A 16,604-nucleotide genomic window follows, 5' to 3' on the forward strand; every position below is an offset into this window, starting at 1 on the left:
TTTTAAATAAATGCTCTCAATTCAGTTTTTAAATTTTCATATAAAGTTTCCTTCAATAATGTCATTACTTAGCTGTGTAACTTCGGGCAGGTTATTTAACCTTGCAGTGCCTCAGTTTCTCTTTTCTAAAATGAGAAAATAATGACACCTATCTCATGAAGCTGTTGTCAGCAGTTTGCATGTTAATAATACACATGTAGCTCTTAGAAGGCTGCTGGCACATATGCTGAGAAAAAACAGTCTGGGGACCAACCTTCCCTGTGAGACTGCCGCAAGTTCATCTTTCATTAGAAGTGTGACTAAGAAACAGGAGGCCGAGCGTGGTGGCTCACGCCTGTAATCCCAGCACTTTGGGAGGCCAAGGCAGGTGGATCACGAGGTTGGGAGATCGAGACCATCCTGGCTAACACGGTGAAACCCCGTCTCTACTAAAAATACAAAAACTTAGCTGCGCGTGGTGGCGGGCACCTGTAGTCCCAGCTACTCGGGAGGCTGAGGCAGGAGAATGACGTGAACCCTGGAGGCAGAGTTTGTAGTGAGCTGAGATCGCACCACGGCACTCCAGCCTGGGCGAGAGAGCAAGACTCAGTCTCAAAAAAAAAAAAAAAAAAAAAGAAACAGGCGATTGGGATGGGGCACTGCAGGCCTGCGGTGTTGCCTGAGGAGGGAGAGGAGCACTGGGGTAAGATGAGAGAAAAGCAGGAAGACCCAGCCTAGAGCAAGACCAAAAAACTTAGCCTGACACAAATCTGAGAGGAACAATCCCCCCTTGGATATAAGAAGTGGATACTGACTCCTGCCAAGGCACCCCTCAGTCCTCTCCTCCCACCAAAATCACTGTGCAAACGGGAAGGAAGATGTGGAGGCAGAGACACGGGGGTCCTTGAAAGGCGTTCCTCACTCCTCCTCTGTGCTACTTAGGAGAGTGGCAAACATAGGGCCAGGTGTCACTCAGCACACACGCACTCACAAAAGCTCTGCCTCTGCAAGCAGACACTGCAAACACAAAATTTTCTTAACAGCCTTGCCCCAGGACACTGCCAGGGCCTGGCATCATCTTGTCATCATTGCACTGTGGTGCGATGCAAGAGTTAGGACAGATCAGCGTCATTAACCCACCTGAGATCACCCCAAATACTGAAAATGCTTATAGAAGCATTTTCTATTCATAAAATGTGTTGTCGGCATTTATTGATCAGCATGGGTGCAGGTGCGGATGTTCACATGGATCAAGTTGAGGGAGGCAGAGGGAGAGGCAGACAATTGCTTTGTTCCCTGGGATTCTGAGAAACAAGACTATACCTTGAATAGCATGGTAATTCTAGGAAACTCACTACTTTCAGAGCTTTAGTGTATGGAAAAGCCATTAGAGCATGATTCTCAGAATACCCACAACTTGGTCACAAACTGAGGGGCAAGTGAACACTCGAGAAGTAGAATGCACTGGTTTGTTTCCAAAACAAGAATGCTGTTTATTTGCTGATCAAAACTTGTGGGAAAAATTAAAGTAAAAAAATATTGGGAGAAGAATGGAAAGCCTTTGGATAAATGATTAGCTGGTTAAATAAATGAGCCTGTGTTACTGAATGAGTATGGATTGCCCGGTTACTTTTTTTGTTTCTTGACACTCTTTGCTTTGGGTCGTTTACTTTCAATGTTTGCTTTAGATTCTTCCTGTCCAGTTTTTGCTTTAGATTCTTCCTGTCCAGTTTTTGCTTTAGATTCTTCCTGTCCAGTTTTTGCTTCAGATTCTTCCTGTCCAGTTTTTGTTTTAGATTCTTCCTGTACAGTTTTTGTTTTAGATTCTTCCTGTTCAGTTTTTGCTTTGGATAGTGGCATTTTTTCCTGTTTGGGTTTTAAGTGGTTTCCTATCACTTGCCGGAAAAACACAAAAATCACTGAAAGGATTAATAAAATAAGGCGAAACATTATGATGGACACAACCCAAATTGACGAGGGAATCGCCCCTCTGAGCAGTCCTGGAGGCCCACTGTCAATGCTTCCTCCATACCCCACTTCCTCACAGAATGGAGGTGCCCAGCCATACATGCAGTGGCAGTTTTTTCTGTTGTTGCAAACACCCCGGGTATTGCATTTCTCAGGCAAACAGTCAAACTGCAGGACTGAGCTATTGACGCAATTTTTTTTAAAACATACCCGGTCTTCTCCACAGGAGGTGCCATCATTTATCATACCTAGGTCAGGTATTCCCATGGGTTTCATGGACAGATGATAGCCTGTGCCCCAGCACATGAGATTTTCTGCCTGTAAATGAGTAGAAATTATAGTCGTATGCTCTGGCAAATCAGGGATGGTTTCAACATTTATACACTGTAGCCTGCCACATATTGAATTTGCACTTTCACACTTTTTAAAATTTCGAATTCCTGTAATCTCACAGTTACCAAATTGATCACCTATTAAGTTAACTGCATCATAGCACTCACTAGGAGCCTCCATGGCATCAGGTCCAAAAATGCTTTGGCACTGCATATATCTGGATCTGCACCCCTTCCTGAAACAACGGCCTTCATACTTGCAAGGGGTTCCATCCTGCTTATAAACGTCATTTGGGCAGGAACTTGAATTCCCGTCGCAGTACTCTGCAAGGTCACATTCATTTCCTTCCTGCCTACACACGTATCCAGATGGACGAAACCGACAATCATGACAGCAAAGTCCAATGCTACAGTTGGCACCTGGTTGCAACTTACAATTTGATTGGCAACACCGATCTTTCTGACACTCCTCTGTGGAACCACAATCACATTCCTCATTGTCTTCCACAATTTTGTTTCCACATCTCTTAAGCACATAACCTAGTCCTGGGATATTATTTAGACATGTTGCTCCCGAAGAGATATGTTTAAAAAAAGAGATATAACTGCAATTGCTAAACCCAGTGCGTCCTGAGCCCATGATGCAATTAAGCCTACCCCTACATTGGCAGTATTGTTCATCATGTGACATCCCTACAGCATGACCCAGCTCATGAGCAGACCAGGTAGCAGGGGCAAGGATATTTGTATCTAGTAAAGTACTCACTGATCCAGCATATTCTAGAGAACACACTTTTCCAAACGACCATGCAAGAGCATCATTATATTTTCTTTGAAGATATAAATGTGCCCAATCTGATGACAGGCGAGCATTTAATACACTTTTTTTATATATTACAAATCTGCCTAAAACTTCAGCTAACTCTGGATATCCAACGCGTATTTTGTTAAAATCTGTCCACACTTCAAGAGCCTTTAAGTGTATCCTCATACGAACATCTTGAAAGTAGGTGTCCATAATCCCAGTCAAAAGAATGGCATCATGTATGACTTGAGAAAGATTGTTGTTCACAAACCTATACCTACTTTGATCAAAGAGTAGGATCAATTCCAAGTACTTTGGGTGTTTATAGGATCCAGGAAAGTCCCTTAACCTCGCCTTATTCTCATAAGGGGCCATCTGCCATTCTATTTCATCATCACTTAAGCCACAAACCTGATTCCCAAACTGCTCTTTCTTCAGGAGATAGACGACATGTTCAAAACTGGGAGAGGCCTTGAGGGGCTCAATTTGGTAATGTTTGGCATCAATGTTAAATACACCTCGGAGACCCCCCATGCATGTGCTTATAGTAGCTTTAGAGTCCAGAGACTCTTTCACGGAGCCCACGTAGTTGCAGTCCTTTGGTATATAAGGATGATCCTCCAGCAGTTCCCCATGTTCTGTGAAGGAGAAAACGCGCAGATGTCGGGGCAACAGAAGTCTCTTGGGCCACAAATGGAGGACGTGCTTCTTGCCTTTTAACTGCAGTAGGTAGGACACGGGACTGACCACACCCTGCACCTCTCCCCGGAAGCTCAGCTTCTCAGGAATGGTGACTTCATACGAGTCAAACTCCCCTTCAGGGTGAAAAATTACATCTTCGCCAAGAGACTTAAGGAGCATTGTCGGAACTAGTACAAGGAGCAAACGGCATTGGGAGAGGAAGATCTGCACTGACCTCATGGTCTGTTCCCTACTCAGCCTCAGTTTGCTATTCAGTCCCTGCAACTCTGGCCTCGCGAGTCAGATTTCTGGGGCCGCCGCTAGAGGCGCCTGAGCTCAAAACCCGGCTCCCCTGGCAGGGTTTCCGGGGGACCCCGTAGCCTCCCAGGGCTCGGTCTAGCTGGCGTCCGCAATGCGCGCGTGACCTGTCCAACGCATCCAGTTCGTTTTCCGGGCCGTACCGTTGGGCGCAGGTGGAAGAAAGGAGGGAAACGTGGGCGAGAATAAAAGAGAAAAGAGGGGCTATTGGCACGTGGGTTGGAGAGAGGGTAGAGAACACCATCGGAAATGGAGAAGGAATAGAGAAATAGGAAGAACAAAGGAGAACGTGTTAAAGGCTCACTGTATCTTTGCCTTTACTCTGTGTCTTTACACCTTAGGACACAGGTTGGAATCCGATGTTTTATGGGCCACTGTCCTAACTTCATTGTTGGACATTTCCCAGTTTTCCACTAGGGTTGCTTGTGGCAAAAGAAAGGAGCATCAGAACCAGCAAGAGTGGAAACAGCCTGAAAGTGTCAGCGTAGACTCCACACCCCCAGCCCCACTCTGGGCAGTTCCTCTGTCTTCGGCTGCGGCTTCTTTTTAGAGAAGGCCCTGAACCTTAGTTGTGGGCCCAGGCAACAGAAAGGTCCTGAGCTCATTTTGCCTGGGAGTGCTTTCTGCTGTTTGTCTTTGGGGTGCCAGGGGTCAGTGTAATTTTTGTGTGTCCATGTGCAATGGTGGGAAGAACCTAGAAAAAGTGCCTGTTATAAGAGCAAACCCAAGTGCTTTCTGAGAAAGGTAGATAGCTGGTTATGTTCCTAGTCGAGCGATGAGGCTGACTCCACAAAGGAAGAAGCCTCTGGCTCAGAAAATGGAAGGGTTTATCGTCCATAAAAGGGCAAATCGGAAGGTCATGAGGTGATTCTGAGGGATTCTGATAAGAGAGGAATATTTTCAGTTTTGTTCCTGGGAGATTCAGTCTGGCTGAATTACAAGGAAAGGTTAAAAAGGAACAGGCTTGAGTCAGGGAGACTAGTTAAAAGCTCTTGTACCAAGCAATGTTGTCTGTTGGCAGAAAGCATGGCCTTAGGGCTGATAATAAGCAGTACTTATGGAAGACTGGCTCCTTTCATGCTACACACCCCGCTATGCTCTGCATAAATCAGCCCATTAAATCTTCACCATGACCCTAGGTTATAGGTACTACTATTATCACCCATACTTTGCACATGAGGACATGAAAACTGTACCATGGTTCAGAAGGTGGCGTCAGCTGAAGCAATCCCTGTGAACATTTAGACAACTCTACCCGGAGCCTGTGTTCTTTACTAGTCAACTCTGTTGTCTCTTTAGGGAAGGACAAAAGTTGACAGCTTCAAGAGATTTAAAACCACTTAGACTCTGCTGGACTTAATGCTTGCATGGATTCTCCCAGAATGAAAGAGGCAAAAATGAAAAAGAATGTTGATGTTTCTGGCTTAGGTGTATGTGTGTGTCATGGCTCTAACCACTCAAAGAAGAAAAACATCAGAACAAATAGATTTAGATAAAGGAAATAAATACGAAAAGCTCTGCTTGCAAAATGTAGATTTCCAGGTGCCAGTAAAGGAGCATTGAAGAAGGGATTTCTCAACTGCAGACGAGTAGGCAGCATCCTCTGGGCTGAGATGCCTGAGTTGGAGCTGAACTGGAGTCCTCTGCACAGTGGTGCTGATTGAAGCCATAAAAGCTGATGATGATGCCTCATGGGATGGTGAGGAATGAGCAGAGAAAGACCAGGTTGGAGCGCTCAGGAATAGTAGGATTTAAGGTCAGGCTGAAGGAAAGAAGCTTGCAATGACCTGTGAAGGAGTGGATATTGATATAAAAAGAAAGGCGGGGTAACAGGTGATTGCAGAAAGGCAGGGTAACAGGTGATTGCAGAAGCACTTCATGAACGATGTAATGACCAAAAGGTGAAATGCTGAGCAGAGTTCCAGAAACACTGCAATGAGCACAAAGGAGGTTATGGAAACTTTAGTGCAAACTGTTTCGGGGCACTGCTGATGAGCAAAGCCACATACCAGGAGGTTGGAACGTAAATTGGAGGTTAGAAAGAGGAGATCACAAACCTAGACTGCACTTTCAAGAAATTGGGTGAAGGAGAGAGAAAAGGTAAGAAAGTAGCTTGGGAACCATGTGGTAGAAAGAGGACTTGTTAGAGGAAAGAGTCCCTGCTGGAGCCTTGCTCAGCCTCCAGGAGAGGTTGGGTGATGATGCAGCGTGATCCTCCTTGGGGGCCTCAGAGCAGGAGGCAGGGGTGGAGCAGACAGCAGGGTAGCAGGCAGTGAAGCTATGAGTGCAGTGAGAAAATAAGGGAGAGCTAGTCAGAAGGCTTCAGCTTTCTCTGTGACGTCAGCTGCTGGGAGTGTAGGGGTGATAGAGCTGAAAGAGATGAAGAAGAGAGCTCAGGAGACAGATGACAAGGGAAAAATAAAAGTATCACCAAGTGTGTTGAGGGCCTAATTCAGGTTGGAAACCAGAAATTGCAGTTTCCTATCTGTAAATTAATTTGATTTTCTCAAGCAACACCCAGCAGCCTAAATTGGGGAGGGCAATTTGAATATATCTTCTGGATCTATTCTATTTAATCAAATCATCATTTTCATCTCTGTAACATTTTTCTTTGGGCTGTTATAGAATTTCTTAAAGAAAAACACTAATTCATCAATTCCCATTGCTACAATATAATTTGTGTGCTAAACGCAGATGTGTAGCATCTGAGTGTTGGACCCTGAGCCTTGTGTAAACAGCCTGCTTTGAAATATTTCTCTTTATTTATGGAAATTATACATGTGTATCACAAAGGATACAAATAACCCTGAATGATAATAGAGTAACAAATGAAAGCCTCCATTATCCTCCAACCCTGCATGCTTGTCTAATACACTCCCCTCCGCAGATGTGACTGATAAGTATAATTCTTTCTCCATTTTCTGATATGTCTTTACAAGTATAGAAACTATGTAATATTTAAAGGCATTATGCCAAGTGAAATAAGCCATACCCAAAAAGATGAATACTGTATCATCTCACTTATATGTGGAATAAAATAATCAAAGTAATAGAAGCAGAGAGTAGAATGGTAGTTTCCAGGTCCTGGGGGGAGGATGAAATGAGGTGATGGTCAAAGGGTACAAAGTTTCAGCTGTGCAAGATAAACAACTTCTAGAGATCCATAATACAGTACAGTGCCTGTAGCCAACAGTACTGTACTGTATACTTAAAATTTACTAAGAGGGTTGATCTCTTGTATTCTTCACACACACACACACACACACACGCCAATAATGATAAAGAGGGTGCAAGGAAACTTTGGAGGTGATGGCTATGTTTATGGCCTTGATAATGGTGATGGTTTCACAGGTATGTATTCATCCCCAAATTCACTGAGATGTAAATACATTAAATATGTACAACTTTCTACATGTGAATCATACCTTAATAAAATGGTTCAAATAAATAAATAAGTACATACTATTCATATTATTTTACCCTTGCCTTTTTTAGTGAACAACATATTGGGGCCAGGAGTGGTGCCTCACGCCTGTAATCCCAGCACTTTGGGAAGTGAGACGGTGTATCACTTGAGCTCAGATGATCAAGACAAGCCTGGGTAACATAGTGAGAGCCTGTCTCTATTTTTTTTTAAAAAAGTGAACAACATATTGTAAGTAGTTTTCTGATTTAGATTATTGCTTCCAATAGATGTATACTGTTCTATGGTATGGAAGCAAATATTTATTTAACAATTTTCCTCATGTAAGGATGATGAAATTATGCTGTTTAAAATATTACATTTATCTTGTTTATAAGGTTTTCTATATTTTGACAGTAAATATATATGTGTATATTTACAACAATTTACACACACACACATAATAAATACACATACATTTTCTTTGCCCCTGAAAAGCATTTACATTGTGATAGAGTCCTAGAATTGAAAGTGTTAGATCCAGGAGAATACAACCTCCCACTAAAAATCTTTTACTTCTTTGCAAACTATCTATAAAATAGTGCTTCCCAATAGAACTTTTTGTGATGATGAAAATGTTAACATAGCCCAAAACTGTAGCCACTAGCCACCTCTGGCTATTGAGCACTTGAAATGTGGCTAGTGTGACTGAGCAATTGAACTTTATACTTCAAAATTTATTTAATTTAAATTTATTTCATTTTTTAATTAATGTATTTATTTATTGAGACGGAGACTCACTCTGTCGCCAGGCTGGAGTGCAGTGGCGTGATCTCGGCTCACTGCAACCTCCACTTCCCAGGTTCAACGATTCTCCTGCCTCAGCCTCCAGCCTCCTGAGTAGTTGGGATTACAGGCACGCACCACCGTACCCAGCTAATTTTTGTATTTTTAGTAGAGACGGGATTTCACCATGTTGCCCAGGATGGTCTTGATCTCTTGACCTCATGATCCGCCCACCTCGGCCTCCCAAAGTGCTGGGATTACTGGCATGAGCCACCGCGCCTGGCCTAATTTAAATTTAAATAGCCACTTGTGACCAGTAGCTGCCGTTGTTATACGGTACAGGTATAGTAGGCCCATGTTCTCGCAACATTTCCAGTAGTATATAATATCCAACTCTTTAACCTATACCTGCATTATAAAAAGAAGGCAACTCATTATTTCAATTTGCATTCTCTGGTTATTAGTGAAGTTGAGCATATTTAGTAGCTGAAAACCAATCTACTTTTTTTATTCTTAAATTTGTCTGTTCGTTCTTATATTACATGGTTTGTTCTGCTTTTAGTGATTTGTTGGAGCTATTTATATTTTGCAAATCTCTTCTTCCAGTCAGTTATTTGTCACTAACTTTTATAATGTTTTTCACCATGCAGAACATTTTAAACATGCCTGGTTGCTGAGTTTCATGTCATTCTTCTGTCTTTCTTCATTCTATGATTGTAAAAATGTCTTTCTAATATGTGCTTTAACAAATTTATTTTGGTATGTCTCTGATTTTTCTTTTATATGGAATATAATTCTGTCTCCCATCTAAGGCAGTAATCTGTCTTATTATTGGATCAAGATATTGAATAATCCTATAACTGACAAAGGACATTGTAAGTGACTCTGACAAGTCAATGAGAACAAGACAGATAATCTAACAGAAAAATGAGCAAAAGAGTTTAACAAACACTTCACAAAAGAGAAAATTTATATGGTCAGTAAACAATTGGAAAGGTTCTCAACCACATTACTAATCAGAATACTGCAAATTAAAGCTTCTATCGGATGTCCATCAGGTTGAAAATGATTCAGGAAGCCGATTAACATGAAGTTTAGGTGAGGTTGTAGAAGAGTAAGAACTCTTATATCCTTTGGTGGCAATGTAGATCAGTAAAACCACTTTAAAGCCCTGTTTAGTGTTTCTTATGTATCTGAAAATATGAAGACCCTGTGATCCAGCAATTCCACTCTAGGTATATATCCTACAGAAATGTGTATGTATGTACACCAGGATACATGGACATAACAATATTCTCCACACTGATAACAATCCAAATCTCTATGAACAGTGACTGTGGCAATGGACATGATGAATCAGTTACATGCAACAACACGGAAGAATTTTACAAATATGGAAAAACAAAACATAATGAATATAAAGTTCAAAACCTGGCAAAATCTAACTCTGTTTTTAGAGTTTCAATCAGAAATTGTTACTGAGAATAGGCTGTCACTTTAACAAATACCTAAAATTTAAAAGTGGCTTTGGAACTGGGTAATGAGTAGAGGTTAGAAGAGTTTGGGGGTACATGATTTCTTTTTAAACTGTACATTGCCATTAATGAAGCATTAAGGATGATTCTGGTGAGGGTTTAGAAGAGAAGAACTGTAGAGAAAGCCTCAGTCTTCATAGAGATTACCTAAGTGGTCATGGTCAGAATGTTGGTATTAAATAGAAATGTGAATGGTAAAGGCTATTCTGATGAGGTATTAGATGGAAATGAGGAACGTGTTGTTGAAAATGAGAGGAAAGACAATCCTTATGATAAAGTGGCACAAAACATGGCTGAATTGTGTTTTGTGCAAGGTAGAACTTCTGAGTGATTAAATAGGATATTTGTGGGGGAGAAATCTCTAAGCAAAGTGTTGAGGGTGTGGCATGACTTCTCGTGATTGCTTATGATAAAATGTGAGAAGACAGAAATGAGCTAAAGACAGATAATCAAAAAGGGAAAAGAATGTAATATATGGAAAATTCTCAGCCGGGTCATGTTCAGAAGAAAATACCATGGGTGTGGCCAAATCACTCTTTGATAAGGAGATCAGCGTCACTCAGCCCTGTGTCATTCATCAAGACAATGAAAGAATGACCCTGAACATATTTGGAGATCTTTGGGACTGCCATTTCCATCACAGGTCCACAATGGCAGAGCCATGAAGGCATAATGGTTTAAAAGGAGGGGCCCAGAACATATGTGGGGCCTTTAACTCACTGCCCAGTGCCACTTCAAATCTCTGCTCTTTGATTCAAATGCAGCACTTTTTGGCCACCCCCAGTGTGGCTCCAGTGGGCCCAGTTGTGGTGCCAGCAGCAGTGGCTGGCCCTCCAGAGGGTGTGGGTAGTAAACCTTTGCAGCATTCACATGGTGCTAAATCTCCAGGCACTCAGAATGCAAGAACTGTGGGAGGATGGCCACCTCCACATTGATTTCAAAGGATACCGCAGAGAGCCTTGAAATCTAGGCTGAGAACTGCCACAGGGGAAGGACCACCACAGACAGCTGCCACTAGGGCATTGCTCAGTGGAACTGTGGGAGTTGGGTCACCACAGAGAGTCCCCAATAGGGCAATGTCTTACGGAGCCATGGGAGCAGGGCTGCCCCAAAACCCCAAAACTGTGGAGCCTCCAGTGTAAAACGCCGCCTGGGAGAGCCACAGGCACCTAATTCCAACCCCTGAAAGCTGCTGTGTGGGCTGTGCTCAGCAAAGCCATGGGGGTGAGGTCACCTGGAGCCTTGAGGTTCCAACCTCTGCACCAGTATGTCCAGAAGGCAGGACATCAAGTCAAAGTTGATTGTCAAGACTTAAGATTTACTATTGTTTACCCTGAGGGGTTTTGGACTTACTTGAGACCAGTTAACTCTTTATTCCTTCCTATTTTTCCTTTTTGGAATAGAAACATTTATTGTATGCCTTCTCCTCCACTGTATTTTGGAAGCATATAAGTTTAATTTCACAGATTCACAACCAGAGGGCAATTTGCCTCAGGATGAATCATAACTTGAGTCTCACTCATACCTGATTTAAATGATGTTTAGACAAGACTCTGGACTTTAGACTTCTGTGTTGATGCTGAAATTAAGAGTTTTGAGGTTATTGGGATGGAATGTGCATGTAAGAACAAAATAAATTTTGGGACACCAGAGGCAGAATGCTACAGTCTGAATGTTTATGTCTCTCCTAAGTTGAAATGTGAAAACTTAATCCCCAATGTGGTGGTATTAAGAGGTGGGCTTTTGGGAGGTGATCAGCAGGGTCCCATGAGTTATGAATGGGATTAGTGCCCTCAAAAAGGAGCCTGAGGGGGCTTCTTTGCCCCTACTGTCACGTGAGGACCCAGGAAGAAAGCGTCGTCTTTGAAGCAAAGAGAGAAATAGTCCTCACCAGACACTAAATTTGCTGTTGTCTTTATCTTGGATTTCCTAGCCTCCAGAACTGTGAGCCAGATCTGTCTTCAATTTATATATTACCCAGCGTGAGGTATCTTGTCATAGCAGCCCAAACGGATAGTTGGTAAAATAAATTGAGGAAATTATTACTAAACCTGTCAGGGAGTTATTATTTCTAGGGTGAAAGGAAGGGGCTATACTCAGGAAAAGACGGGAGGGAGGAAGAAGGGTATGCTTGGTGTAGCTTTTGCTGGGGTGTTAGCAATATATTTCTTGACTGCTAGGGTTTGCTGTACATATTTGTTAAAATAGTCCTGAAAGTTTTATCCTCACTTCTTTATATGCTGTATTTTACAATTATTAAAGAAAAAACTAAGACAAATTAAATTTAACAAAGTTTGTGCAGGAAACAGGTTTTAGAACTGGGAAGCATTCTGAACCAAAAATTGTTCAGAATACCCCCACCTCCATCATGGTGAGCTATACTTAAAAATCAGAAAACAAGAAATGACATACAGGGATTAAATGATTGGTACAGTTTGAGGTTTGTTTTATTTGGGCATAATCTGGCAATTTAAAGCCTGGGATTTGCTGAAGTTTCAGCTACTATAATTGGCTGAGACTCAGTTGGTTTGTTACAAGGGTATACTCCTAGGTTAGTTTACAACTTGTTTACACATCAAGCTAGAATACTTTCACTATGTTTGAAGGCAACATATAGTTGAAGCATGTTTTATTTTGTTTTTTTAACCCATTTAGCCAGTCTATATCTTTTACGTGGAAAGTTTAATCTGCTTACATTTAAGATTATTATTGATATCTGAGGACTTATTCCTGTTTTTATTTTATCAATTGATTTTGAGTTTTTTGTATATCCTTTGTTCGTTTCTTTCTCTTTTATCGTTTATTATTGTGGCTTGGTGATTTTCCTTAGTGGTAACATTTGAGTCCTTTCTTTTCTTTATTTGTGTGTTTGCTCTACCAGTGGGCTTTATACACTCATGTGTTTTCATGATGGTAGATATCATCCATTTGTTTCCAGGTACAGGACTTCCTTAATCATTTCTTGTAGAACTTGTCTAGTGGTGATGAATTCCTCAGCAGTTGCTTATTTGGGAAAGACTATTTCTCTTTCGTTTATAAATAACATTTTGGGTATAGTGTTCTTGGTTGGCATTTTTTCTTTCAACACTTTGAATATATAATCTAATTATCTTCTGGCCTATAAGGTTTCTGCTGAGAAATGTGCTGTTAGTCTGATGGGGGTTCCCTTATAAGTGACTAAACACATTTCTCTTGCTGTTTTTAGAATTCTCTGTCTTTGACTTTTGGCAGTTTGACTATAATGGGCCATGGAGAAGACCTTTTTAAATTGTATCTATTTGGAGATCTATGAGTTTCCTGTTATCTGGATGTCTAAATCTCTTGCTAGACTTGGAAAATTCCCAGCTATTGTTTTGTTAAATAGGTTTTCGATCTCATATTTTCTCTCACCTTCTGAGACACCAAAAATTTAAACATTTGATTGCTTAATAGTATGCTATATGTCATGTGGGCTTCACTCATTCTTTTAAATTCTTTTTTCTTTGTTTTTGTCTGGCTGGGTTATTTCAAAAGATCTGTCTTCAAGCTCTGAAATTCTTCTGCTTGATCTAGTCTATTATTGAAGTTTTTGAATATATGTTTTAATTCCATTCAATGAGTTTTTCAGTTTCAGAATCTGTTTGGTTCTTTTATGTATGACCTCTATGTCTTTGGTAAATTTCTCATTCATACCCTGAATTGTTTTTCTAATTTCTTTGTATTGTTTACTTTGTTCTGTTGTATCTCACTAAGCTTTAAAAAATCGTTATTTTGAATTCCTTTCTGGGATTTTGTAAGTTTCTTTTTCATGGGAATCTTTTGCTGGAGAATTATTGTGTTCCTTTGAGGATGCTATCTTTCCTTGCTTTTTCATGTTTCTTGTGTCTTTACACTGATATCTGCACATCTGGTGTAACAATCACTTATTCCAATTTTGTGAATTTGCTTTCATAAGGGAGGACTTTTTTCTGAGGATGTATCTATGGTATTGGTTGTGTAGGGCACTTTGGCTTTGATTCCAGGTGCATGCAGTAGTGTAGTCTCTGTATGATTTCTTTGGCTGTAACCAGCATCAGTAGCAGTGGCTTAGGGTGTGGTTGTTAGTGGAGGCTGTGGTGACATTCTGCTAGGGATGGGGACACAAAATGGGCCAGTCCTTGTGTCCCAGTGGTGGCAGTGGCAGGCTGACAATGCCTGTTGTTGAGCCCCAGGGTAATGTGCACTGGCACCAGTGTTAGCAGATCTAGACAGGCTGGTTCTTGGGCCTCCAAATGGCTTGCTTTGGTGCTGGCAGTGGCAGTGGTGGGCTGGACAGGTTGGTGGGTCTTTGGGCCCCTGCACAGTGAGCAAGGCATAGATGATGGCAGTAGCAGTAGTGGGACAACCTTCTTGTTTCCAAGCAGTCTGCACTGGGGTTGGCAGGGGCAGAAATTTGCTAGTCGGGCCAGTCCCCAAGCCCGTAGGTCATGCATGGAGGTGGGTGCCAGCTGTGGTGGTAGCAGCAGGTTGGATGGCCCATCCTTAGGCTCCTGGAAGGAGTACTCACATGCCGAAGGTGGTGGATGGGGCAGGGTGATCTCCAGGCTCCTGAACAGTATGCCTGGGCACTGTGGGAAGAGGCAGAGCTGGGCCAGGCAGGCCTGTCTTCAACAACCACTGGCAGTGTGTGCAGGTGCTAGCTGTGGTAGACAGGGGCAGAGTGATCCTGGATGTGATGGTTAACATTGTCAACCTGACTGGAATGAAGGATGCAAAGTATTGTTTCTGGGTGTGTCTGTAAGGGTGTTGCCGAGGAGATTAACATTTGAGTCAGTGGACTGGGAGAGGAAGACCCACACTCAGTCTAAGTGGGTACCATCCCATCAGCTGCCAGCACAGCTAGAAAAAGCAGGTGGGAGAAAGTGGAAGAAGCTGACTTGCTGAGTCTTCTGGCTTTCATCTCTCTCTCCTGCGCTAGATGCTTCCTGCCCTTGAACATCAGGCTCCAGGTTCTTCGGCCTTTGGACTCTTGGACTTATACCAGTGGTTTGCTGCAGACTCTCAGGCCTTTGACCACAGACTGAAGGCTGCACTGTCGGCTTCCCTACTTTTGAGCTTTGGACTTGGAGTGAGCCACTACTGGCTTCCTAGCTCCTCAGCTTGAAAACAGCCTATTGTGGGATTTCACTTTGTGATCGTGTGAATCAATTCTCCTTAATAAACTCCCTTTCATATATGCATATATCCTATTAGTTCTGTCCCTTTGGAGAACTCTCACCAATACACCAGGTCCCTGGCAGAATGCTTGGGTGAGGGTGGCAGCAGATGCCTTGTGACCCTGCTGCTAGTGGGCAGGGTTGTTTTCAGTGGCAGCAACCATGGGCAGGTGGTTGGGGAGTGCATGCTTTGGCCCTAAGTGGAAGATGTGCATGAGGTAGCCTGTCCTTAGGTTGCTTATAAATGTGTGGTGGCCAACTGCTGGGGGTGGGCAGTGTCACAGCCAATGGCTTACACTTTGGGCCTGGCAGTAGCAGCCAACAGCAGCAACCAGCAGCAGCAGCTGTGGGTGGAGGATATCAACGGGGGACCCAGGATGTGGAGATGCAGAGGCTTTTGAGCCTCATGACAGGATTCATTCTGCTGAGAGATGGACTCTCAAAATGGAACCTTGCTGTAGCTGCTTAGGATTTGCCAGGGGTGGTGTGTGCGGGACCCAGCGTGAGCTCCCATTCTGGAGCAGTAGAGTTGTATGGTCTTCAGGCAGCTTCCTATGTTAGTTTTAAGGTCCTCAAGGGTCGAGGAGTTATCTCATGGCTAGGATTGCAAGAATCTACAGTGGGAATGTGGACTGCTGGGGGTCTCTCACTTACCCTTTCCCCACACGGGAGAGCCTCTGGGCTCCCAGCTGGTCATGGCTGAGCAGGCTGTCTCACTTCTCTCTTTCCTTGCCTTAGGTGTTTCCGGCCACTTTTCTGTTGAATTCCTGTGTTCTCTTTTAGATGATCTATTTGAAGTGTGATTATCTTCTTGTTATTTTTGTTCTTCTTTGTAGAAAACACAAGTACCAGATGCCTCTAGTTAGCTATATTGAAGCTCCTCCACTGGGTTTGAATTTTTTAAAAAACACAAGTACCACATGCCTCTAGTTAGCTATATATATTGAAGCCCCTCCACTGGGTTTGAATTTTTTTAAGGTTATTGGGGTGTGTGTCTGTGTGTGTGCGTGCACGTGTGCACTATTGTAAATGTGGTCTTTTCAATTACATCCTGCAAATGGTTCTTCTGTGAATTGGTTTTACATCATTTTATTTACTGAATCCCTAATAGTTTATGGTAGTTCTCCTCTGTTTTCTTCAGTTGTCCAGGCATATAGTCGTATTAACCTTCTTTCTAACTATTATATGTAAAACCCTAGTTTTATATGTAAAACCTAAGCACAGTAACACACATTCTGATGTAACATGATTAGTGGTTGATGCCTATCCTCTTTCAAATCCACCTTCTTCAAACTTTCCTAGGAGGCAAGGGAAAGGGGTCATGGAAGAGAGAAAAAGGAGAGAGACAGAAATGTGAGACAATTGCATGACAGCGGGACAAGGGCTGGGTCCCTACATCTTAGTGCTTGCCCAGCCTAAATTTTCTCAAATAGGCACGTGAAATAGACAGGTGATGTTTTACAATGAGGCTCTTGAAGCTCTCAAAATTATCAGCCAGGTTACAAAGCCCATATTCAATCAAACATATATTTATGCTGAGGCACACAAGTGCTACCAGGTAGTGCCAGATGGCAGCCATGACCCAGATGGTATGAATTATTCAGCTGGAGCCCAGAACTCCTG

The 16,604-nt window shown here is 42.5% G+C and overlaps 2 protein-coding genes across 2 annotated transcripts in view; both read right to left on the reverse strand.

Annotated features, from left to right (window-relative positions):
- Positions 1-16,604, reverse strand: part of NOTCH2 (notch receptor 2) — a 226,060-nt gene that overhangs the window by 45,175 nt on the left and 164,281 nt on the right. The window lies entirely within an intron of this gene.
- On the reverse strand, positions 1,448-6,618 carry ADAM30 (ADAM metallopeptidase domain 30). Its single transcript, XM_009428113.4, has one exon. It carries the CDS (start codon positions 4,003-4,005, stop codon positions 1,606-1,608), a length of 2,400 nt encoding a protein of 799 aa, XP_009426388.4. The 5' UTR covers positions 4,006-6,618; the 3' UTR covers positions 1,448-1,605.

This window comes from Pan troglodytes, chromosome 1, assembly GCF_028858775.2.
Source record: "Pan troglodytes isolate AG18354 chromosome 1, NHGRI_mPanTro3-v2.0_pri, whole genome shotgun sequence".
Classification (NCBI taxonomy): domain Eukaryota; kingdom Metazoa; phylum Chordata; class Mammalia; order Primates; family Hominidae; genus Pan; species Pan troglodytes.